Raw genomic sequence first — 27,372 nt, forward strand, 5'->3', positions numbered from 1 at the left:
ACCAGCTCCCCAGAGACAGGCAGCCTGGGAAGAATAAAGCTGGGGGGGGAATTAGAGTGAAAAACCAGCCTTTTTGAGCAAAGCCAGGAAGTTCTGCCACAGTGCGGGTCATTTGAGAAGTATGAAATGAGTAGTGAGCCATCTTATCGCTAAAACAGCCTCCAGTTTATTAAATTTCTATCTCGCTCTTCCTCCCAAAAGGAGCCTAGTTCTTGCCTTACACAATTAAATTCTGAGAATTCTGCACTGCACTGTTATGCATGACAGAATCACTTGCACCTGGTGCTGGTCAGACAATATTGGGGCCTTCCATTGATAATCCTTATCAATCATCACTTAATTGTTGCCAGAATCCCCATCCCCCGGCATGGTAAACATGTAAATATATCTTGGTGTGATTTTCAATTTTAGCCCCTACATACTTTCTAGAACTGCTTAATTCCTACAAATAACTTTTTTAAAAATGCTTTCCATTCCACTTGAAGATTCCAAAAGTGGGGATGAGAGAACGCTTTGATCCACATAATACCCAGGTTGTAAAAGAAACAAGCCTTCATTTTAGGGTATTTGCAAATCAGGTCTCCTCAAAGAGAGTCTGTGTACCTGAATAGGTGTGGGGAATAAAGTGGTGACCAAAGCACAGATTTGGAAGACATTCATTGTCACCTGGGCTCCTCCTGGGAGGAAGGGCGGGATAGAAATTTTAAACATAATTAAATAAAAAGTCATTCATTACTATGTATCTGTTTATCACTGTAACTATGCCTCCTAATCCCTTAATGCTCTCTAATATTAACTATCTTCATTATCATTATTTGATTAATTTATTAACTGCCTTTCAAATAAGTCTCAAGGCAATTTACAATCATATAATAAAAACATCTAAAAATAGGTTTGAAAACAATACAAATAAACACCAAAGGAAGAGATAAATAAATAAAAATCATCCAGATGTAAAAGCTTGTTAAAACAAAAATGTCTTCAATTGTTTTTGGAAGTACAGATACCAGTCACCTGTTGTATCTCAACAGGAATGCTGTTCCACAAAAGACGGGCACCCACACTGAAAGCCCTGCCCAAGTTACTACAGAGTGGGCTTCTGATATTTTAGGGGCTTCAAGAAGACTTCCTGCAGAATACAGTGAAGGCAAAGTATAGTAACTTTTCAGTCTACTGGTCCAGTATTTCAGTAAATTGCAACATTTCTCCAGCAATCCCTGCTGTTCTAAATTGATTGCCTGGCACAATCTTACAAATTTCCTCTTGAAAAACTCAAAAGTGACAAATACACAGAGATGGAGCCACAGGTATGGGATATTTACCATAACACAAGAGAATGTGTTTTTAAATTGTTTTTAATTTTTTAAAAATAATTGTTTTTAAATTGTTTTTTGTGTTTTAAAATTTTTATATTTGTTTTTATTGTTTTTAATTGCTGTAAACTGCCCAAAGAGCTTCGGCTATAGGGCGGTATATAAATGTAATAAATAAATAAATAAAAATCATTGCTAAATGATGATATGGTGATATGTAACCCCCATGGAAAGTTTTCTGCAGCTCAGGATACATAAAAGCAATATTGGCAAATACAAGACACAGTCAGCTTTTAATAGTTATAGTAAGCAGCCATACAGAAAAGAGGTACTAGGAAAAGATTTCAAGGGCTATTAAAATATTTAAATGTGAGCTGATAATGGTATTATCGGGGGTGGGACGTAATATTAGTGTATGAGAAACTAATTTTTAATAGGACTGAGATAGCCACAATTGCCATCCTGGGCTGCTTCCGGGAGGAAGGGTGGGATATAAATTTTATAAATAAATCAATAGTTCATGCAAGTCCTGCAAGCAGGACAAATTTATGAATATTGAAGAATGAATACTGCATCAATGATAGTTAACAAGACATACCAGAAAATTAACACCTTTAACTAGGCACAGAATCAGCACTTAGAACCTGCAGACAGCTTTCAGGGTGCAAGCACCCCCGCTGTGTCTCAGCAACACTAATGCTCATCCTGCCCTCCCCACCCCCAGCCACATGCATTCCTGGCAGCAGCAGCAGTTGCTATTTTCATTTCCTACAATGGCCCTGATGTAGTGTCTTTGAGAGCCATGGTGAAAAATTTAAATTAAAACCCACCACTGCAGCTACCAGGTGAGCCTGTGGCCAGGAAGAGCCACCAATGATATAGATGGAGACCCACCAATATAGGTGGAGACCCATCCAGTGCACTTTTGTGGGGTCCCTGGAACTTTAACATTAGCCCTGACTTTAAATGTAAACTGGGACAGAATTCATTAATTTGGGGAAATGTGTTGAGAATTCTAACAGCGTGTTCCTTTGCTATAGCACCACCACACTTAACTTTTTGTTATTTATTCTTAGTCTACTGTATTGTGTGTATTTATGTAGTTTTATTGTTTTAAATTGTGTACACTACTTAGACTCATTTGTGGAAACTGGTGTAGAAATCTTTTATAAATAAATTTCAGTTATTTTGACTTGAGCATTAAACTTTTACCAAGTTGCCCAAAGTACAATAATATGAAAGATCATATGATTGATAGTTAAGATATGCAAAATATGAATCAAATGAAGGCATCACTCATTGCTTATGCCTTTCTGCCTGACTGTACTTTTCTTAATTCATTAGATAATATAAAATAATATAAAAGAGTAAGAGATAAGACAATGGTTTGAATAGATTATGGTGGGCATATATTGTAGAACAGAAAGAGTTTGCAGAGTGGGGCAGAGTTGCTGTGGTAGCTTCCTAGCAGATAGGGCACTGTTACTTACCGGGAGAGGGAAGAGGGGGGCAGCAGGGATATCAGCACAAATGCACTGGTGAAGCCATTCCAGTACTCTTGATGGTGCATTTGCACCGACTGCCCCTCCCCCTCCCCCTTTTGGTAAGCAACAATGACTTACCTGCCAGAAAGTTAACATAGCAGCTGCACCCCATCCGGCAAGACGTTTCTGGCGATTATCTAGTTGAGCATGTAACCCAAGTGACTTCGAATAGATATACAAGGATAATAGAATACTTGCAGTTACCTGGAATACTTTGCCTTCTTGAGACCAAGGCTGTATCCAGTCCACTTGAGTCTTTGCTCCCTTTTGAGTAAGGGCTATCATCTACAAAAAAAGAACAAGAAAGAATAAGTATTGTATGAATTCTTAACTAATTGATTAATTAATATACCACTTACATGCCAAAATGGCTTCTAAGCAGTTTAGAAATATAAAATCAATTATAAAATATCCACACATTAAAAGCACCCATAATTAAAATATACAATAAAACAAGCCCATTAACAAGCATAACAATTAAAACAGTTAAAAGAGCAATTAAAGTAATCAGATCAAGTTCAAGTTCAGGAGAATGCTTGTCTAAACAGGCACATCTTCAAGAGCCACATGAATGCCTATATCGACAGGGCCTCTTGTATTTCAGCAGGGAGGACATTCCACAATACTGGCACCACCATGTTACCACACGCCAATAATCATCAGGCTGTGGCAAAACTAACCGGGTTTCATTTGCCAATCATAATGCCCTTACTGGGCTGTGGAGGGAAGGATGGTTTTCAAGTAACTTGGTCCAGAGTTGTTAAGCGCTTTATATATAAGTAGGACCTTATCTATAAAACCAGGACCTTAAAACTGGTTCGGTGGCTAACAAGCAGCAAGTGCAAATCCCTTTATACTGGCGTGATATTTGCCTGATATGGAGCACATCTCAGACTCCAACAAATTGCATGAGCAGAACTTCTCCTTGCATAATGGAACTATCAATCCCTCTCCTTCCTCCGTGTGCCCCCTGCACACACACACACACCATATCTGCCTGAGGAGTTTCACAACCCTCTGGAGCAGATGAAAGGGAAGTTCTGTTGCATGAGTGGAAGTTGTTTTACTCATGCAATGATTTTGTTTATTTTATTTTATTTATTTATTGAATTTGTTAATCGCCTATCTGGCTGACTATCCAGCCACTCTAGGCGATGTACAAAGCAAAATAATACAAAAACAACAACAGATCTAAAAAACTAAACAATGAAATAACACCTAACCAGCATTAAAAATAACAGAATACAACCAAACAAAACAATAAGAACAAGGAATCTTCCATGATCTTCTTCTGATCTTCTTCTCCAGGTGACCTCAAGGCGACTCCAAGTGCAACGCTATGTGTGCACTTAGCGTCGCACTTTGCGCGACGCTGAGGCGTGTGCCGAGGCGCTGCCTCAGGCAGCCCCTCTTTATATACCTGGAGCAGGGAAGACACAGGATGGCAGAGTTTCATATGAGTTGTTGGATTCAACCCATTGCAAGTAGCAACTGCAGTGAAGGTAGAACAGGAGTAAGGCTGCTTGCTCATGTGGATATGTTGATACATCTCTGTGATTCCTAACACTCTTTGTAAACTTGCTTGCAAAGTCCCTTGTAACCTTAGAATATGTGTGTATGTTGCCATTGTTACAAGGATGGCACTGAAAATAACATCCCTACTGTGACTTCTCTACCACCACATCATTTAGAGACTCCTACAGTGCTTCAAAGACTGGTCTCATCCTCTTGCAAGTGGTTTGCAATGGGTTGAATCCAATGGAGTGATTGTGTAAAAAAGAAGGCTTCCACTCATGCAACAAAATTTCTCTTCTCTCTGTTCCAGAGGGTTGTGGAAATCCTCAGGCAGATTTTGAGGATGCAGTGGGTACACAGAGGAAAGAGAGGGAGAGGAAGTTCCACTGAACAAGTGAAAGTTATTCTACTCGTAGAATGGCTTTCTTGGATGCAACCCAATGTGCACAAGGGTCACTTAATGTGGCAGGGCAGCGGTGAGAGGCTCAAATCCAATACTACATATGGAGGACTTCTTTCCACACGCGATTAAATATGACCTCCCAAGATCAGTAGCACTTTTCCAAAAGAGAAGTGATAATAGGACAATCCGGTTTATTTTTCAGGAGATAAGCCTTTAAGGGTGAAAGAACATAATTCCCATTAGTTTTAAGGATGCCATAATACTTGTGCAGAATCTCATGGTCTCCAGAAATGGAATCATACATCAGGATACCAACAGAGCACTAAATCACTATACTTGAATTCAATCACCTATTCCCTTACATCCTTTTATTTCAAAGTCACCTCTCCTTGATGCAGCTTCAAAAGGGGGTGGCAGAGGAACAGCATATGAAAGAATATCAGTTTAAAATGCAAATGGTATAATTAAATATGGATTTCACTTCTTATGTGCATTTTTTTCCAAGGAGATACTTATTTGCCAGGAAATAAGAACTCCCAAATCTCTTTTCCCCTACACTTACTGTCTGCATCAAATCACTGAAACTTCAATACTGATAGAACAAAAATAGTTTTAAGGAACCCAAGGGTACAATAGTTGCGATGCATCTCACTGCAGTTTGATATAGTGCCTATAATTTACTGCACAGAAGGAATTACTCCCAGTGTCCCAAACTGATTCCCTCTCAAAAAGGTACTTATCAAGTGTCTGATCACTGCAACACTCATTGGATATTTGTTCCCCACAGCAAAGTAAAAAATCAGCCCAATCAGCTGCACAGCGGGAGGGGGTATCGTTAGATGTAGATAGAAATTCCAGTTTTACATAGAACCCCCCCCTACTATTGATTTAATTAAAATATGCCTATGAAACCCTGTTCAATTTCAGTCACTTTGTATATTATAACAATGGAACCCATACTGGAGAACATCAGCATGAGCCAAAGTTAAAGCTAATTCTTAGTATTCCTCTTCGGGTTTTATGGAAAATACTAGACTATCAGATCCTTGCATACAAAGATCCCCCCCCCCAAGAAAACAAACACTGTTTTAAGGCTGAGCAGTCACCATCAGTTTTAACAAGTGCAACACCGGATGGTACTATGTTTCTGGGGAGACACATGGAAGCATCCAAAGACTCTGAATGCCATCATCAAAAGCCCTTCTGCTAAGAAATCCTGCTAAGGTCAGCTTTTTTTTACTGCACCAGAAACTGAAAAGGGATTTTGTTCAAAGCAACACCACCTTAATGCAAGAAAAGCTACCATTCAGCAACAGGATGGAGCATGCTGTATGAAACACTTTCCCACCCCCCACCCCAATACCCAAAATGTCGGATTGCAGGAGCAGCACTACTCATAGTTGTCACGGGCCTCACAAGGAAACCCTTTGGCAAGAGTGGGAAGATGAAGAGTGGGGAACAGGCCTTGGGGAGGGGGTTGCTAATATGGATGAAATGAATAAAGAAGGTAAGGAGGAACTGCTTCTAGACACATCTGGCTCTGTGAATGGAAAGGCTGAGGAAGGCCCAGATGTCTCCCCTTTTTGCCTGAGCCAGTTTGGGAAGAGTCTCTAGTGGCATCCAGCCCGCATCCAGCAGTAGAAAAGATAAACTATGATGAGCAGTAACAACAAAGCAAAAGCTCCCAGTCTAAGTCTGTGTTTATGTTATCACCAAGGTCAAGGAAATTTCAGAAGAGAAAGTTGCAGAAAATGGTTTCTGTGCCTCATAGAAGTCGTGCCCTTATAGCTAAAATGAGAAAGACCTAGAATTGTCTCTGCCTCTCTCTGTTATAAAAGCTTCAGTGACACTGTTTTGCTTTATTGTGGCAACATCTACATGCTGTCGCCTCCAACAGGCTTTGTTCCGAGATCTGTGTTCCAGTGTTTTGAATCTTGCCTAGAGTGTGGTGCAGCATGGCTGCATTGATTTCCTGAATAAAGCTTCTTGCAGAAAATCCAGTCTTCTAGTCCTGAGTCTGCTTATTGGGTCTGGAGTGAAAGAAGTTGAGGAAGGGGAATGTAAGTAAGACTGCAATGTTTAACTAACTAAAACATATTTTTCACAGACTAAAAGTGTGCCCCCAATTAAATTTGGCAGCAGATTTTTTTGAAAAATAAGCATGATCAAAACTAAGAAAAACCCTCAATAGAATGCCTCTAACATAGTGCCTGCTATGGTGATATATGCGTATGTCAACTAAGAATGCCAGAAGAGCTTGCTGGATCAGTCCAAAGGCCCAGCTAGTCCGTCGTCCTGTTCTCACGGTGGCCAACCAGATGCCCATGGCAAGCCTGCAACAGCAGTCTCCCCATTTATGATTCCCAGCAACTGGTGTTCAGAGGTGTACTAAAATTATGCTTCTTGCTTCAGAGCTATTGTTCTTATTCATATGCAAATTTAATTAATTAATTGACTAAACTGCCAAGACTCATATGGTTTTATCAGCTGATAGCCACAAAGATAACTTTAAGCATCCAAATAGCCTGGCAAAAGTTTGGACCTCATAATGTCTTCAGCAGCACTTCTTCCTGTTGAAGGTCTGTAGCTCAGTGGGAGAGCACCTGCTTTGCATGCAGAAGGTCCCAGATTCAATCCCCAGCATCTCCAGGTAGGGCTAGGAGAGATTCCTGGCTGAAACCTGGAGAGCTATTGCCAGTCAGTGTAGACAATACTTATGCAGTGTAAGGCAGCTTTCTAAATTCTTCCAGCACTTCAGACTAGGGATGGGTGAATCTGTCAGTTGTGGTTTCTCTCATTTTCTCATTTTTCCCAGTCATAAGTTCTCCACATCAATTTCCGGTTTTAAAAAAAGTGCTCATAAAAACTTATCAGCAAATTTCTCCTACTTTTGTATGCAATTTTGCCACATGTGCACATTTTGCAAAACAATTTCCCCCACTATAAAGTATTTTAAATGCTGTTTTCACTAACATGTGCATTTTTATGTACACTTTACCCCAGCATATGCACTATTGTACACGTTACTTGGCTGGGGAACTGCACTGCAAAATTCAGAGAAGTGCGAGTTTCAAAGGATGACTGGTTTCAGATCATGTATTGTTTCAGAAAGTGCAAATTAGGTAGGTTCATCTTCAAACATGAACTGAATCTAATTTCTCCCCCATCCCTACATTCAAACCAGCAAATACTTTGCCCTGAGTATTTTACTATAGTGCTGCCTTGGGAGCTCCAAGATAAAACTAAAATGTGGCTTGGCATGCTTTGGGGTGGCACAGTGAGCTCAGGATGGCATCTGGCCAATTGTAGAACAAGATAAGGTATATTTCTGTTGCTGAAAACAAAGTGATAAATTACATAAAGCTTTGCTATGGGACAGGCAGGCACACAATATTGCCACTGTGAGTTCCTAGTCCAGAAGCGAAGCCTGCCTGCACTGGGGAACCACAGAAGCCAACTTCACAATTACACAGATGGCCCAGACAAGCCATCAGCCATCTGATTCTCACTATAGACACCTCAGCAGTCCCTCTGCGACCACCAAGAGACAGTGTTGAAGTTTCCTTCTGGTAACTCCAAAGCAACGTTTAATGCAACATCCTCAACATCAGTAATATCCTGCCCCAGTAGTGCAACTGGTGCTGGCAAGCGAACAAGCTTGACAGCTAAACAAGCATTTCAAGAGTGATGCCCAAGGTAAATCAGCTTATCATCATCAAGAGCCTTTTCAAACAACTAAATGGCCTGAGCCAGCAATAATAAATCTACTTTCACCATTCACAATTAGCCATCATTCAACAAGAGTGCGGGTCAACAAAAACCTCTGGCATTTCACTGACAGTTCAGATGGCAAACAATTAGCACTAAGACTTCCCTCTCTCCCCTCCTCCCTTTTTAACTCTTCTTCCCAGCAGAGGGGAGGATGCTAAAAGGTTTGTTTTTGCTCATTATTTGACTGAAAATGTTTGAGCAGTCAAGGAAGGCGCCTGCTGAAGTGTGAATTGGCATTTGCTCGCATTAATTTCTCTGCTCTGCACCTTTGGTTCATATTTGGCTGGCTTCCTACTTTGTCAATCAGGTCTTCTTTATTAGACAGATCCCCCGCCCCTTACTCCATCTTTAATTAAGGTTCTTATACTGTGTGCTAATATCATGTCCTCTTCCTTAGCATGTCATCCTTGGGCTTCATTGGAACAATTGCCTCTTACAATATCTTTCTATTGCCTCTCCAAATTTTAACCTTCAACTAGAAGTTCACTAAGCATTGGGATATAAGTTCTCATGTCTATATTGCAAGCTTCTCTTTCTCAGAGTTATACTCTAGCACATCACCTGAAGTACAAAAAAGGGCATTCACACAGACATACTGCACAAAGAGATGCAATGTACTGCACAGATACAGAATAGTTATGCAGGAGAAGGGCCACGGCTGAGTGGCAGAGCATTTGCTTTGCATGCAGAAGGTCTTAGGTTCAGTCCCAGGCATCTCCAGGTAGAACAGGGAATGACGCTCATCTGAAATCCTGGATAGTCAGTCACTGCAGGCAATACTAATATAGATGGGCAGCTTCCTGTCTCCCTATAGATAAGGTTGAGAGGGCTTGCCTTTCCCTCAGTAAGAGCATCAGTTATCATAAGGTGTTGCCGTTTCATTTCTTCACGACTTGGGCAAAAAATGGCATTGAGCAGGATCATCAACTTAAGGGAGACTTCCACAAGGGATTTTGGGGGGTCGCATTCAGGCCAATGCCCTAGATCGGGGGGGCGGGCCTGACATCACTCGTCATCTCAGGTTCCCAGATGCATTGTGTATGCCGCAATGGGGACCATTACACTGGTAACTTCCACAGGTGAGCCCAGCAGGTGGGCTAAGCATGGATTTCGAACAACAGGTGGGTTGTTCTAATTTGGATCCTTGCCCTGTGCTATGCTAACCCCACTTAATTGCTATAACCATTAAGTTGTGGCCTATTTTTTAATCCATACACTGACTGGTTTGTCTTATTTTTTCCACCCACTTCAGGAGCTTTATCCATTGTGTGTTTCACATAACATGACTACTATCCTTGGGTAGGCTGTCAAGAAATTCTTTAATATTAACAGAACTACAATACCCAGTGTTCCTTGGCTGAGAAACCACAACATTCACGGGTTGGAAACTGGATTTGTTTGAAGGGCAGGTGAGCTCTTGAAACTTTCACCTACAAGGACCAGAGTTGCACAGCGGACAACAGAATGTCCAGTATAAGTCTCCATAAGCACTGTGGCTATTTGCAGGAACAACCTAAGACTAATTGCTGCCTGCAGTGAACAACAAGATGGAGACTCCCTCCCCTAACTTCATGTAAAGATGCCTGGCAGCAGAATTTTACTTCAGCACTAGCAATGGAGCATCCTCCTCCACAGCATCTGAGGTCAGCAGGCAGGGCAGGCTGCATGGCACACAGCTCTGTCCTCCCAATGCCTCACCACTGCTTCCTCCCCTCTCCTTCCCCTCACCCTCAGTGACCACACTCTGCCTAACAGCAGGACCAGGTGACTGAGATAACTAGCCACAAGGAACAGTGCAGTTTTAGTGATGACACTGTCCGGCATTTCCAGAATTTCCTGGCCAGGGAAGCCCACCACATTCCACATGGACACACCTTGTCTGAGGAAGCCCAGATTCAGTATCACAGAACAAGTGTAACGTCAGAGTTACAAACTCACAAGGGACTGCAGCTTCTCTTCTACGAGGAGGAATATACCTTGTGAGTAGAATACACACCTATGCAGTTTGGGAATGTTGCTGGTGGGGAGTGGGTGTTGTATGCCAGGTTTGTAATTTCCCCCCTCTTTTTTTTCTCCAGACTCTGGAGAAAATGTGAGGTTAATGAGTATTTTGTCAGCACAGTGGGGAGGAGAGCCTGGATGGGAATCTAGAGTCTGCAAGTTCAAATCCCCACTCGTGTCTCCTGGGTGTCAAGGGCCAGCTAAAGATCACCCCCACAATGAGTGGCTCAGGGGTTACATGCCCTGCCACCTGTGCAGCCGTGGGCAAGCTGCATCGTCCCAAGGAGCCCAGTTGCCCCCCAGCTGGCAGTCGCGGACAAGGAAGGGGCTGGCTTATGCAGCTGTGGCAGGCTGAGCAGGCCATAGTCAGCTGGGGAGGATTAGCCTCAGAGGGAGGCAATGGTAAACCCCCTCTGAATACTGCTTACCATGAAAACCCTATTCATAGGGTAGCCATAAGTCGGGATCAACTTGAAGGCAGTCCATTTCCATTGCCTGGCTGCAGCAGGAGAGAGAAATAATTTTTGCCCCTGGATGAGAGCTTGTTGGTGGAACCTGCTCCCATTCGCACTGCAGGTGATAGGAGAAGCGGGGGTACAGGAGGGGAGTGGGGAGGGATGAGAGATAAGGGCACCTTGACTGATAGTTTTTCTATTCCTTTGCCCCAGGGTTAACTGGTGTTCCAAACACATATCCAGTGCAATTGATAACCCAGTGTGCGGCAGCTGTGAAAAAGGCAAATTCCATGCTAAGGATCATTAGAAAAGTATTGAAAACAAAACTGCCGATAACATAATGCCATTATACAAATCTATGGTGCGATTTTATCTGGAATACTGTGTACAGTTCTGGTCATCTCACCTCAAAAAGGATATTGTAGGGCTAGAAAAGGTTCGGAAAAGGGCAACCAAGGAGATGGAGCGACTCTCCTATGAGGAAAGGGTGCAACATATGGGGCTTTTTAGATTAGAGAAAAGGGAATTAAGAGGTGCCATGACAAAGGTTTATAAAATTATGCTTGGCATGGAGAGAGTGGTTGGTTAGTGAAGCTGAATACCAGAAGATTCAGGGCACTTCTTCACACAGCGCATAGTTAAGCTATGGAACTTGCTCCCAGAGGTGGCAGCGATGGCACCAATTTGGAGGGCTTTGAAAGAGAATTAGACAAATTTATGGAGGATAAGGGTATCAAAGGCTACTAGCCACAGTTCTTATGCTCTGCCTCCACAGTCAGAGGTAGTATGCTTCCCAATACCAGTTGCTGGAAAGCGCAGGAGGGAGAGTGCTTTTGTGCACCAGTACTGTTTGCAGGCTTCCCACAGGCATCTGGTTCCACAGGCAACTGTGGAACAGGATGCTGGACTAGATGGACCATTGGCCTGATCCAGCAGGCTCTTCTTATGTTCTTATGATAGGTATTTTGTGACATTGCTATTTTATTTTGTTGTGACTGACTGTACTTTTATTGTTTATTTATTTTGTATTAATATGCTGTTCACCACTTTGGGGGGGCGTTGTGCCAAAAAAGTGGTATATAAACAAACTTCAACATAACAAGTCAGCTGCCAGCATATTGTCAGAACCAGCTCTCAGGAAGGAAGATCCATTCAGGAGGTAGATATGCTTGTCTTACTGAAGAGCTGCCCATTGTTAAAGCATTTTTGTCCCATGATGACACCCTCAAGTGCCAATCATCTAAACATTTTTCAACAGCATTACAGTCTACTTATGCAAAGTGAAGTGTTTAGAAGAACAGCTTTGTGTAGATTTCAGCAGCATTCCTATTCTGCACAATAAGTGGCCTTCTGAAGCATCATAAGGTGAGATCTGTTTGAGGAGCTCCTGAAATTTTGTGTCCCCAATGAATGAAATCATAAATAACATCAAGAAATCCAGCTACAAATCTGATATTAAAACACTGGTACAAAATCATCCCCAATCTATAAAAAATAATGTGGAACCAATCTGAATAATGCAAGGGGTTCAGTAGAACCTCAAAAAGGAGAAGCAATTGCATTATTCATATAAGCTGGCAGTATCAAAAAACGTTTTTGCATTTCAATGTTATAATTATATAATATACGAGGAAGAGGGAAGGCTGCATAAATCCTAAAATTCCATTATATGTTCCATTTTGTGGTAAGCAGCCCATTCACATTGCTATGTCTTCCTTGACAGCACTCAAGCGACTGGAAAACCAGTATCTTTTCTTATTGCTAAGTGATGAGCATGCATGTGTTGCATGCTCTCCCACTTCCCTGAGTGGGAAGAAATTCCTGGGGAGGAGAGACAACTGGGGACTTGGTTTTTGTAATATTTGATTCATTTATAAATATACACAAGTAGAGCATAGGAGGAGATATGGAGCTTAGCACTCCGACAAGCAGCAAAACAGATGCACTCATCAGATCCTCAGAGAGAGAACTACTTGAACCCACAAAGGTGCCTCCCAGAGCTCAAAGCTGACTCATTCATGCTCTGCTTCTTCTGAATCGCACTGTCTTCCTCCCAGAAATACTTCTGTTGTTACCTCACACAAAGATGCTTTCCTATCAACCCTTCCTCTCACTTGGCTGGAAGAGCATTTAGTCTTGCAAGCCCCCATTCAGTCATCCGAAGTGATAGCTTTACCTGAGGGGCTACCTTGCACCATATACCCCTGCCTGGGAATAGTGTTCCTCCGATGGGGCATCATTAAGTGTATGCCCCGGAGGTACGCCTGACACCAGCCAGAACCCAGGCCTTTAGTCTTGTAGTCCCAGCTGTATGGCATCAGCAACCAATTAAACTTAGAGAAGCACCTGTTATTTTTGCTTTTAGACGGCTATTGAAAATTTGTCTGTCAAGAGGGCTCTCCATCATTTTATATTGTATACTGTAGGGAATTTGTGTAATTTGATGCTTTTAAGATCTGTTTTTTTACATTGCTATGTATATGCTGTTACTATGCATCTTTTTAAATGTATATTTCTGTTGTACACTGTTTTGGAAACATCTGTTCGGAAGTGGTTTACAAATCCTTAAATAAATAAATAAATAAATAAATAAATAGGTTTACCCCCTCAGCAAGAACTGGACCAGGGAAAGACAAAGACTATAGCAAAGCAATGCTTTGGCAGCATCTGCAATAAAGGAAGATGGTATAGTAAAATTCATGTGTTTATTATCTAAGCCAAGGGAACAGACCCAGTCAGGGGGGATTTCCAGCAGTTGGAGAAATGAAAACCTGCATCCAGAGAATTGAAGGCTTGCATTCAAGTACTCCTCTTTATCACAGGCAGAAATTGGGTGCTTCAGGAACGTTTTCTCAGTTCCTGCACGGTTAAACGAATGGGGAACAGTGACCTACACTTCTGAAGGCTATTGCCAGAGCAAATGGAAAGTGGACAAAGCACTTTGGAAATCTGGAGTGCTGTATATAAATGGTCAATAGCAAACAAGAGCTGCACCACAGCTCTTCAGCCTTTTTTTATGGGAGTAAAAACAATTTTACACACAGCAGTTACATCAATGGACAAATCACACAGACAACAAGCAAGCGACCATTTGGGAAGAACCACTGAGGGGGGGGGGGAAAGAGCCACGGCACATAACAATTTGTTTTTCTCATTGAGCAGATCCTGCGCTCAGGTCCATTAGAAAAAGAGAGCTTTGTGGTGAGTGTGAAGCTGCAGTTGGCAAACCAGGTACTATTTGATTTAATAATGAGACAAATGAAGCAATTTGCTGGCCTGCCCCCCTTTTGCAAGCCCTGACATTTTTCCCCACTGCTGCTTTAACATCCTCTTTACAAAAGAATGTATTATAAATGGACACAGCTTCTAAAGTTATAGGATGGAGTTAACTTTTCCTCTTCCCTCCCAATGCCAACATTTTATTGCAGGTGGTTGCTGAAGATGAAGCCAGCAGCAAGCAGCGATTTGTGGCTGCAAACAAGGATTTGCAGGAGCTGCTAGCAAACATTTCTCAGGTTACAAGAGGCTGAGGCTTCACAAAGTCAGACCTAGATCAGACTTACTCTATAGACATTTGTTACATACTTGCAGCAATGTCACAGTAGTAATGAAATTTTACTACCTGCTTTCCAGTTTGCCTCTCCCCTTGCTTTCCTAGCAGCATCACAAGGGGACTTATTACTGTTATTACAATATAATGTTAAGGGATTTGGGACATTAGGGGAGGAGACACAAACACATGCAAGATCTGACCAACCTATGTGATGTTCAGGGTGGATGGGGACCCACTGAGAGCTCTTTGCTCTGCTCTCAACCCTAAAACTCTTAGATTCTTCTTTTATTTTTTACAGACCATTATTATGCATTCAGTAGCAAACACATCTAGATATAAACATGAAGTAATTGTCCAGTGATTAATTGATCAATTAAAGGTGGAACTGTGGTTCCCTGGTTTAAGTCATAATAATATTTAGTCTTAACTCACCTCCTAATTCAGGAATACATTTTGATCATCATCTACTAAATACCAGATAGGAGGATTTTAGGAAGTGGGGTCCAGGTGATGTCTGATTCAAGCGTACCTTTCTAAGATTGCCTGTTTGGAAAAGAAATAAAAGGAGTACTGTGTGCGCTATCTCACTCTGGCCTGCTATTTTTCCCCATATAGAAAATATGAAAAGTAGGGAATGCATGCCTGGTACAAGATGCTGACATTTGGACTATAGCTACTAACTTGGATGGGTTTAAACTTGGATGGCTACAAGCCATGACGGCTATGCTCTGCCTCCATAGTCAGAGGCAGTATGCTTCCAAATACAATTGCTAGAAACTGCACGGGGGGGGAATGCTCTTGCGCTCAGGTCCTGCTTGCAGTCTTCGCATGGACATCTGGTTGGCCACTGTGAGAACAGAATCCTGAACTAGATGGGCCACTGGCTGGATCCAGCAGGCTCTTCTTGTGTTCTTTTCTATAAGATATAGCTCCAGTTCAAACTGGAAGCAAGGAAAAAACAATGTTGAAATGGGCAGGAAAAGGATAGTCAAAAAAGTAACAGAAAGTCTGTGGCCAAAAGCAGAAACCAACCCCTTCCCCATTGGCTCCAGTGAGTGAGCCAGCCCAGTTTAGAAGTTTCTGTATCAGAAGTCCCCAAACTGTGGTCTGTGGACCACCAATGGTCTGCGAGCTTCATTCAGGTAATCTGAGGCAAGTCAATATAAAATATTCATATTGATTTTTCATTGTATTTTTATTGCTTCTTTTATTTCTTATGTTGCATTTTATTGTCTTACAATTTGAATTCTATGGAATGCAAATTGTAATATAATACAATACAACACAATACAGTACATTAAAATACAATTAAAAATCATACATCCTCTAGGACAGCACGTTATAATTGCTACAACAGGCAGAAAAATCGTTAAGGGGTCTGCCAAGACCCTTAGCAATTTTCAAGTGGTCAGTGGGGAAAAAAGTTTGGGAACCACTGGTCTATGTAATATATAGCATATATGAATCAGAGTACCACATAGGGATGGGTGAGAATTTCTATTCAGTTCGCATTTCAAGCCAAATCTACCAAATTCGCAGTTTCTGAAACAATATGAGAAACAAAACACAGCCATTCTTCAAAATTTGCACTTATCCAAATTTTGTGATGCAGTTCACTAACCAACCAATATTTGCAAAAATGCATATACTAGGGGAAAGTGTGCATAAAATGAATATATGAGCGAAAATAACACGCAAAAATGCCTACAAAAATGCCTTTGTTAGGAGAAATTCACACTGAAATGCTGGAGAATTTTCCTTTGAAAAGAAATTCGTGAATTGCTGCAGAAATATGGAGAACTGAATATAAGATTGGAAAAATGAGAAACTGACAGATCTTTCAGTCCTTAACACTATATGGTCTACTCTGGCCCACAGTTGCAATCAGGTTTCCATATAGGTCTGGCTGATTTTTTGGCCAGAACTCAGTGATGGTGTGGCCTTACGGGCCCATTGCAGGTTCAAGCCCCAACACAATGAAAGAGTAAACACATTTAGGTTCATGACAAATCCCCTTCAGTTGTTAAGCAATTCCACACTGCCCAGTGAACCAAGCCCCATACCAATTGACCTATTAAGGAATTTAGCAAGTAAAAAAAAAATCTACATATTAAAAGCAAAAGAGCTGTCCTCTGAGAATATGACTTGGGGAACCGGCTTCCTAACACAGTACAGTACGGACATGAAAAAGAAACTACCTAACAGTCTCACTCTTAAGCCTTTGAGGAAAGAAACCATCTGTCACACTCACTTATCAGACCAACAATTGCAAAGGAATAAGCTCATTTAGGGATGACACTAGTTTGGCATTTCCTTATCTAACTATTAAAATGTCGCTTGTAAAGTTCCCACTAAAGAGCTGCAATTAGGTTTTTTCTCCCTTTCTTTTCTTTCTTTAATGAAACCCGGATTTATTACAGAGTCCAGAGCCAAATAAACAGGCAAATCCATTAATCCAGGTGGAAGGGAGAAAAAAAGCAGAGGTAAAAATGTTTCTCGATACAATTCCCCCCCCAAACCCTAATGTAAAATAAGCTTGTTTACAAAATACTTCCATTCCAGAATAATTACATGTTGTAGTTTGAAAAACATCAAATAAAATACTAAGAGTATGACAAAAAATGCTTCATGGGAGTGTATATTTATTGCAATATTCTTATTGCATGATTTTGCAATACCATTAAAAAAGAGTCCTTAGAAGTATATAGATTGCACCAACAGAGTATTCTAGACTCTAGGTGCAGTTTCATATGGAATTTAATCACAAAGCTATTCCAAGGCAATTTTGTTCTATTTCCCTAATATTTTGCTCTTGACGTCAGAAAACTTGTTAGAAGAAATTAGGGAGAGGAAGTGCGTATTTTTATCCCTAATTGAATATCTGGAGAATTAAAAGCATCACTAGGCTATGGCCATCTCCAAATAGGGGCACTACCAAATCTCATATATACACAATTAAATTCAGACGGTGCCTTCACATTCAAAGCCCAGAGTTTATCAGTTCAATTCTCCCGTTGGAAGCTGTCTAAAATTGATTGGTGCTTTGAAAGAAGCACACACCCCACTTATTCAAAGAAAGGCCTTCATAAGCTATGATTGCTCAGGACAAAATGCAAAGTCATTTCCAGAGGCGTTTCTATTATGTGGGGTGGTTGGTTGGTGGAAATAAAGAATTAGTAACTGGCAACTGACATATTGTGTATGAAGGAAAGTGAATTAGTGACCAGTAATTCACTGAAGTATTTCCTTTTGCTTGGGATAACCAGGCATGAAAATTGAAGAGAGGGATGTAGGTTTTGGAAATGGTGTTATATATTTTGAATACTCTTGTTTTCTCAGAGGAATTGACAACAAACTACTACTGAGGTATTTGATATAAAAATGAATACTTGATTCCTGAAATTGTGCATGTATGCATACACAACAACAAATCAGAAAATAGTAGACTGGCACCAGTGTAATATGCACAGCTATGAGACATCTCTCCCCCTCACACACACTTTTTAGAAGCACAAATACCAAGCTTCAGGAGGGTCATAGCTCAGCACATACATTGCATAGAAAATGTTTTAAGTGCATCTTCAGGAATTCAAGTAGTTGGGGCTGGGAAATAATTCTTACATCCAAGAAAGCTAATGACACCCAGAGTTGACACGACTGAGCTAGATAGACTAGAGGTCCCCCACACTGTTGTCCATGGACCACTAGTGGTCCGTGAGCTGGATTCAGGTGGTCCACAGCACGTCCATGAAGAATGTTTACAATTTGAATTCTATAGAATTCTTTGGCATTCAAGTTGTAATACAATAAAATACAATATAAGAAAGAAAAGAAGCAATAAAATACAATTATAAGCCACACAGCATCTATCATAGCGCATTACAACTGCTACAGCAAGCAGGGGGAAAAATCATTTAGTGGTCAAGTGGTCTGTGGGGAAAAAAGGTTGGGAACCACAGAGATCTTGTCTGACTTCATGTATTGAAGATGAATACTCAAGGGGATTAACAAAAACCAGTAAATACAATATAAACAACATAAGTGGGCAAGAGCAAAACAAATAAAGAAAATAGCTGCCACAACTCCCACAGGCCAGCCTGGAAAATGAAACACCTGAAGCTCTGCAATATCTCTCTGGGGAAGGAAGTCTCTCTAGGTGTCGTGAGAGCAGAGAAGGTTCAATAACTCTCAGGCAATAAGGAACCAATAATAGTTCCTGGCTCCACATAAGCAAACTCAAGGGGATAATGGGTTCTGGCCATTTAGATATTTAGGTCATGCCCAGGCAACCTGTTTGAGTATCCATCCTGATTTAGTTGCACAAGGTTTGCAGGGATTTGACAACATTGGCAGCTTTTCAATTCAGTCTGCATCTGTGTCAGATTTGTTTAATATGTTTTTTAATAATGTTTTAAACCCTTTTTTAGGTTGTTTTTTAAAATGTTTTTAATGATGTTTAATGTATTTTAACATCTGTTTTTATGATGTTTTAAAGTGTTTTAGTGCTTTGTTTGCCGCCCTGGGCTTCTGCTAGGAGGAAGGGCGGGATACAAATTAATTAATTAATTAATTAATTAAATAGTGATTTGTTTGCTGGGATGTTATACAACATCAAGCAATTGTTATCCCACACTTTCAAGTAAGTTTTTCCATCACTTTCCCTATAGCAAAAAGTCCAATATTTGGGGAGGAGTGGTTTTGTTGTGTAAGAGCACCAACTTAACTTTAATTGTACAACCTGAAGTGTGTTACTGAATCCCACCTGAAAACAACAACAATCTGGAAGTGCCCATATCATCATTTCATTCATTGATGATCACTCGTGGCCGAGTAAGATTGTCTTCCATGTTAAGGTCTTTAACAGTGACTGTGGAGGCCAATTCTGGATCCACACAGCCTCCCACAGTGAGGACATAGGTTTCCAGATAGAAGATGGTCACGATGAGGATTTGCTTGACGTGCCTTCCGCTTAGCTCGTTTGTTCCTTTCACCCTGTACTTGTGCTTCTTCAAAGTCCATAGCACCTTTGATAATGGCCGACCTCCAATTGGAATGCTCATGGGCCAAGGCTTCCCAGTTCTCGATGCTTATGTTACATTGTTTTAGATTAGCTTTGAGAACATCTTTAAACTTCTTTTGCTGTCCACCGATATTCCATTTTCCATCCTTAAGTTGGGAGTAAAGTAGCTGCTTTGGAAGACGATGATCAGGCATTTGAACAACATGGCCGGTCCAGCGAAGTTGATGTTGGAGGATCATTGTTTCAACACTGGTAGTCTTTGCTTCTTCCAACACGCTAACATTAGTCCGCCTATCTTCCCAAGTAATTTGCAGAATTTTCCGGAGGCAGCGTTGGTGGAATCTTTCAAGAAGTTGGGAGTGGCGTTTATAGATGGTCCATGTTTCACAGGTGTACAGTAAGGTCGGTAGTACAATGGCTTTGTAAATAAGCATTTTGGTCTCCCTGCAAATATCCCAATCCTCAAACACTCTACGCTTCATTCGGGAGAATGCGGCACTCTCAGAGCTCAGACGAGGCTGAAGTTCAGCGTCGATGTCAGCTTTTACAGAGAGATGGCTGCCAAGATAAGAAAAGTGATCAACATTCTCCAGCGTCGCACCATTAAGCTGGATTGGTGGTGCTACAGATGGATTGGTTCACACTTGCTGATGAAGCACTTTCATTTTTTTGATGTTAAGCGAGAGGCCAAGCTTTTCATATGCTTCTGCAAAGACATTTAGGATAGTTTGAACATCTTCCTCTGAGACTACATTATCATCGGCATATTGAAGTTCTATGACAGAGGTTGTAATCACCTTAGTTTTTGCTTTCAGCCTACTTGAGATCAAAAAGCTTTCCATTTGTTCGATATGTGATTTCCACGCCAGTGGGAAGTTTCCCTTCAACAAGTTGTAGAATCATGGCGATGAAAGTAGCAAATAAGGTCAGAGCAATGACACATCCCTGTTTGACGCCTGATCCCACTTTGAATGGATCACTTTGAGAGCCACTGTTATCCAAAATAGTCGCCGTCATGTTGTCATGGAGGAGTCGCAAAATATTCACAAATTTATCAGGGCATCCAATTTTCAGAAGGATGGTCCAGAGAGCAGTTCGATTTACAGTATCAAAGGCCTTAGTCAGATCAATAAACGCCATATACAGAGGTCGGTTTTGCTCCCTGCATTTTTCTTGAAGCTGTCGTGCAGTGAAGATCATGTCCACTGTCCCCCTGGAAGGGCGGAAACCATTTTGGGATTCAGGGAGGATGTCTTCTGAGATAGGAAGGAGGCAATTTGTGAGGATCCTTGCAAGGATTTTACCTGCGGTAGCTAGAAGAGAAATGCCTCGGTAGTTCCCACAATCTGTTCTATCACCCTTCTTGAAAAGAGTGATAATTATGGTATCCCTAAAGCCTTCTGGGATCTCCTCCCTCATCCAGGTTTTTTCGATGAGCTTATGAAGTTGTTGTGTAAATTCAGGCCCACCTTCTTTAAAGACTTCAGCAGGAATCCCATCAGGTCCATTAGCTTTGTTATTCTTCATTTGATGAATGGCTTTACTGACTTCATCCACATTAGGGGTTACTGCAAGCTCATCTCTAATTTGTTGTTGTGGGATTTGCGAGAAGATCTCATCAGCCACAACAGAGTTACAATTAAGGAGGTTGTGGTAAAGCTCTTTCCAACGCAGTGCAATAGACTCTTTGTCCTTTAGAAGTTTGGTACCATCTGTTGAACGGAAGGGATTTGTACCATAATTTGCTGGTCCGTAGATGGCCTTTGTGGCATTAAAAAAGCCCCGTGCATCATGAGCATCTGCAAAATGCTGGATTTCTTGAGCTTTCTTTATCCACCAGGCATTCTTAAGTTCTCTAGTTCTTCTTTGGACCTCAGCCTTTGCACTGGCATAGATGTTTTTCTTAGCAGCACAGTTAATGTCTTTTTGCCATATCTGGAAGGCTTTCCTTTTCTTGTCGATGATATGTTCAATCTCACTATCATTCTCATCAAACCAGTCTTGACATTTCTTATTTTGGTATCCAATAGTTTGTTCACATGCTGCAATAATGGAAGTCTTCAGTTTAATCCAGTGTTCCTCAACGTTTTCAGGGAGTTCCGTCGGTAGATGTTTCTTGAGAGTTGTTTGAAAGCAAGCTCGCTTAATAGGATCTTGAAGGGCGTGGATGTTCATTTTACACCTTGGTTTTCTTCCTTGGAGCCTACATTGAGGAACAATATTAATGGCCATAGTGGATCGAATTAATTGGTGATCTGTCCAGCAGTCATCGGCGCTCATCATGGCCCTGGTGAGGAGTACATCATGATGATCTCTGGCACAGACAATTACGTAATCCAGAAGATGCCAGTGCTTCAACCGAGGGTGCTTCCATTATGTTTTAAAATTATCTTTCTGGCGAAAGAGTGTGTTTGTAATAACAAGATTATGCTCTGCACATTTAGTCAGAAGTAGAATGTCATTCAGGTTGCTATTGCCAACTCCTTCTTTCCCAATGGTTTCTGGCCATAGATCAAAATCACACCCAACTCTTGCATTAAAATCACCCAAGAGGATAATTTTATCCTCCTTAGGTATCTCTGATAAGATGGTGTCCAGCTGGGTATAAAAATTTTCCTTGATGTCTTCATCAGCATCTAATTTATTTTATTTATTTATTTTATTTAATTGCACTTTTAAACCGCCCTATAGCAACAAGCTCTCAGGGCGGTGTACAACAAGATAAAACCACGTTTAAAATACAAGCAAGTGCGGATTACAGTACACAATTATAAAAACATATTTAAGAACAAGATTAAAATAAAAATTAAGATAAAAATTACAGTTACTATTTAAATTTAAAATTAAAATTAAGTTTAAAATGCCTGGGCAAAGAGGTAGGTTTTTACCTGGCGCCGAAAAGATAACAAAGAAGGCGCCAGGCGTATCTCATCTGGGAGGGCATTCCATAATTCGGGGGCCACCACTGAAAAGGCCCTAGATCTAGTTGTTGTTCTCCGGGCCTCCCTATGAGTTGGGACCCGGAGAAGGGCCTTGGACGTCGAGCGCAGTGAACGGGTAGGTACATAGTGAGAGAGGCGTTCCATCAGATATTGCGGTCCGATGCCGTTGAGGGCTTTATAGGTAAGAACCAGCACTTTGAATCTGGCCCAGAAACATATTGGTAGCCAGTGCAGTTGGGCCAGAATAGGTGTTATGTGGTCATTCTGCACTAGCTGGAGTTTCCAAACCGTCTTCAAAGGTAACCCTACGTAGAGTGCATTACAGTAGTCCAATCTAGAGGTTACCAGAGCATGGATAACTGAGGCGAGGTTCTCCCTGTCCAGATAGGGTCGTAGTTGGGCTACCAGCCGAAGCTGGTAGAACGCATTCCGTGCCACCGAGGCTACCTGAGCCTCTAGTGACAGGAGCGGATCTAATAAGACCCCCAGACTATGGACCTGCTCCTTTAGGGGGAGTGTAACCCCATCTAGGGCAGGTCTAACATCAACCATCTGGGCAGAGAGCTCCCCCACCAACAGCATCTCAGTCTTATCAGGATTGAGTTTCAGTTTATTAGCTCTCATCCAGTCCATTATCACGGCCAGGCAGCGGTTTAGTACATTGACAGCCTCACCTGAAGAAGATGAAAATGAGAAATAGAGCTGCGTATCATCAGCATATTGCTGGAAACGCACTCCAAAACTCTTGATGACCTCACCCAGCGGCTTCATATAGATATTAAAGAGCATGGGGGACAGAACTGAACCCTGCGGGACCCCATATTGGAGTACCCAGGGACTCGAGTAATGCTCCCCAAGCATCACCTTCTGGAGATGATTCCCGAGATAGGAGCACAGCCACTGCCAAGCAGTGCCTCCAACTCCAAGATCGGTGAGTCGCTCCAGAAGGATACCATGGTCGATGGTATCAAAAGCCGCTGAGAGATCAAGGAGAACCAACAGAGTTACACTCCCTCTGTCTTTCTCCCGACAGAGGTCATCATACAGGGCGACCAAGGCCGTTTCTGTACCAAACCCCGGCCGAAAGCCCGACTGAAATGGATCCAGATAATCAGTTTCATCCAAGAGAGCCTGGAGTTGGTGAGCGACCATGCGCTCTAGAACCTTGCCCAGAAATGGAACATTTGCTACCGGCCTATAGTTGTTAAGATTGTCGGGGTCCAAGGAGGGCTTTTTTAGGAGCGGTCTCACCACCGCCTGATTCAGGCAGAGTGGGACCACTCCCTCTCGTAAAGAGGCATTGATCACCTCCTTGGCCCAGCCGGCTGTTCCATTCCTGTTAGCTTTTATTAGCCACGAGGGAAAGGATCCAGAGCAGAAGTGGTTGCCCGCACCAGTCCAAGCACCTTGTCCACATCCTCGAGCTGTACCAACTGAAACTCATCCAACAAAACAGGACAAGACTGTGTTCTGGACACCTCATTAGGTTCAACTGTTACAATATTGGAGTCAAGGTCCCGGCGGATGTTCGTGATCTTATCTTGGAAGTGTCTCGCAAACTCATTACAGCGGGCTACTGATGGTATTATTGCGTCTGAAGGACCAGAGTGTAAAAGTCCCCGGACAACTTTATAAAGTTCTGCTGGGCGGTTACAAGATGACTGAATAGAGGCAGCAAAGTACTGTTTCTTTGCTGCCCTCACCGCCCTCATGTAGCGCTTGGTAGAGGCCTTCACAAGTGCATAATTACAGCCGTCGGGAGTTCGCCTCCATTTGCACTCAAGCCGTCTCCTTTCTTGCTTCATCACTCTTAGCTCTGAGGTAAACCAGGGAGCCGATTGAGCTCTGCAAAGGAGAAGGCGCACCGGGGCGATTGTGTCAACTGCCCGGGTCATTTCCATATTCCACAGAGTGACCAGGGTTTCGACAGAGTCGTCAGTTTTATCAGCCGGAAAATTCCCTAGAGCCCTTTGAAATCCCTCAGGATTCATTAGTCTCCGGGGACGGACCATCTTAATTGGTCCTCCACCCTTGATAGAACTACCAGCAATCCTGTGGGTGTGAGGAGGACCGGAACACGGCACAGCCACCAATTGTCTGGGCCGCGTTCCCCTTAACTGGCATGTCCTCCTCACAGCGCCATACCTCCCATTACCCGTCACTACACTGACTGGGGCATGTTGGTGCATAAGCACTTAGAATATTTGCCTGCTGGTTTTTGGTGAGTTTTAATCGGAGAGTTGAGAGTCGTTCATTAATGCCAGTAGGAACTTCTGACAAGAGCTTCACAAGATTATTTTTAATAGCAAAGCCTACTCCATGTATTCATCGTTCTTGTTCAGGCAGTCCTTTCCAGAAGAAGGTGTAACCTCCTTTTTCTTCCTTCAGTTGTCCCTCTCCTGCTCTTTGACTTTCTTGGAGTGCTGCTATGTCAATATTAAAAGGTCTCAACTCCCTCGCAATGATGGCAGCCCTTCATTCAGGACGTTCACTATCTGTATTGTCCAGCACTGTCCGTATATTCCATGTTCTAAAGTTCATTTGTCTTTTGTGACCGCTAAGTGGTGACCCCACTGGACACAATGATCCAGTCAGGGAGAGAGATAAGGCAGACTATGTTTAGGGCACCTTTTCCAGTCCCCATATAGTGCCCATATAGATATTGCTAGCACCTTGAAAAGGTCCTCAAATTCAAAGATGTATCACTGAACACTAAATTCAGGATCATTCAGACCATGATATTTCCGATCTCTATGTATGGATGTGAAAGTTGGACAGTGAAGAAAGTGGATATGAGAAAAATAAACTCATTTGAAATGTGGTGCTGGAGGAGAGCTTTGCACATACCATGGACTGCGAAAAAGACAAATAATTGGGTGGTAGAACAAATTAAACCAGAACTATCACTAGAAGCTAAAATGATGAAACTGAGGTTATCATACTTTGGACACATCATGAGAAGACATGATTCACTAGAAAAGATAATAATGCTGGGAAAAACAGAAGGGAATAGAAAAAGAGGAAGGCCAAACAAGAGATGGGTTGATTCCATAAAGGAAGCCACAGACCTGAACTTACAAGATCTGAACAGAGTGGTTCATGACAGATGCTCTTGGAGGTCGCTGATTCAAAGGGTCGCCATAAGTCGTAATCAACTTGGAGGCACATAACAACAAGCACCTTGAATTGTCTCCTGAACCTCATAGGCTATCACTGCCGAGTACTGGGTTTGTGTGCCCTCTCTAACCAACTTCTGTGGGAGATCAAACACTGAGCAGTTCTTAAGGGTATGCTGGATCAGGCCAGTGGCCCATATAGTCCAGCATCCTGTTCTCACAGTAGCCAACCAGATGTCCATGGAAAGCCCAGAAGCTTCCCATTCCTCATTGCAATAGTCAGTCACATTGCAATAGTCAGTCAATTAAATTATCATGGCTTGTATCATGGTGGCAAAGAAGAGGGGCAGCTGGGGTATCAAGTGTAACTAGTAGTGACATACCAAGCCAGAACTGCCATCTGGCCCCCCAAGATAGGGTTGCCATATTCCAGTTCCACAAACCTGGACATGCTAATTTGCATATTATACAAATTACTTGCTAGTTATGCAAGGGTGGCTGCGTATTCCAGCCAGATGGGCGACTAATAAATCAAATAAATAAATAAAAATTAAGAATATTAATGGTGCATTGTTCATTTGTTTTGTTTTTGTGCCTAGTCATTACAACCAAAAGCTGGGGGAGGATGTGAGGAATCCTTTTTTTCCCCCATGACAATTTCAGCCTTAAATGCCTATTCTCAAGTTTCCAACACTATGGAATATTTATTTAGAGGATCTATATCCTGCCCTTCCATTATTACAAACAGTGCTCAGGGCAGCTGAGTATATATATGAACAGAAACATAAAGAGTGACCATATATGAAACCATACGCTTGTGAAACATTCCAAAAGTAATCTTGTTATTTCCTGTTGTAAGTAAATAAATAGTTATTTGGTTTACCAAAGGCCTGATCCTTGGCTGGGGGAATATACAGACCAGAAGGGAGGGCAAGGCTGAACAGAAACTGTATCTAATGGTGGCAGCGGTAAAGGGAGATATTGTAACAAGTCAAGTATCCAGAGCAACCCAGAGTTGTATGCTTTATATATAAAGATACAAGGGGGTTGGGAACAGCATAGGCACACAGTCACAAAGTAACAAGCTATAGAGAGACTTAGGCAAAGTCTCTGGGAGTATTGGTTACAGGAAGTGACTGGTGGTGCTGCCTAGCAGTGGGATCTAGTGAGATCTGTGCTAGAGCAGAGTGAGAAACCATATAAAGGATGATCCTGACTGGTGGTGTCCCTGGCGGTGCCTAGTGAAAGGCAGTAACCACAAGCAGGTGGGAACCTAGCAGGGAGAACCAGGGAAGGACGTCACAATTGTCTGTTCCAATAATTAGGAAATGTGAAACGAACACACCACTACAACCTGTAACACAATTAGAAAAAACCACATAGTAGGCAAATAACTTTTCCCAGGATGGTGAGTGTGGGGTGGATTGTTCCATTCCTATTGGTCTCAAGGGGGGAAAAGATTGAAACCCCCCCCACTGCACTGAATATATATATATAGTCTGTGTGTATGTGTTTATGCATGCATGTGTGTGTGTGTGTGTGTGTGTGTGTGTGTACATATATGTTTGTGTATATACACAGTGTGTGCATGTGTGTGTGCGCACATCACCATCCATCCCTGGGGAGGAAATGAAGTAGGGTGATCTTTGGTGGGGGATGCCTGCCAGTTATATTGACAAAGGATATGCATTAAAAATACTTTTTAGCCTTTTCTGAATTGCTGGACAGAGGCTCTGTCA

The 27,372-nt window shown here is 42.0% G+C and overlaps 1 protein-coding gene across 7 annotated transcripts in view; it reads right to left on the reverse strand.

The window, feature by feature from the left end:
• Positions 1-27,372, reverse strand: part of GRIP2 (glutamate receptor interacting protein 2) — a 323,541-nt gene that overhangs the window by 129,389 nt on the left and 166,780 nt on the right. For all 7 annotated transcript variants that reach the window (XM_061618438.1, XM_061618434.1, XM_061618433.1 and 4 more), the window contains exon 2: positions 3,062-3,142. In XM_061618438.1, coding sequence (XP_061474422.1) covers positions 3,062-3,142 — 81 coding nt within the window. The remainder of the gene's footprint in view (positions 1-3,061; positions 3,143-27,372) is intronic.

Source organism: Rhineura floridana, chromosome 3 (genome assembly GCF_030035675.1).
Source record: "Rhineura floridana isolate rRhiFlo1 chromosome 3, rRhiFlo1.hap2, whole genome shotgun sequence".
Classification (NCBI taxonomy): domain Eukaryota; kingdom Metazoa; phylum Chordata; class Lepidosauria; order Squamata; family Rhineuridae; genus Rhineura; species Rhineura floridana.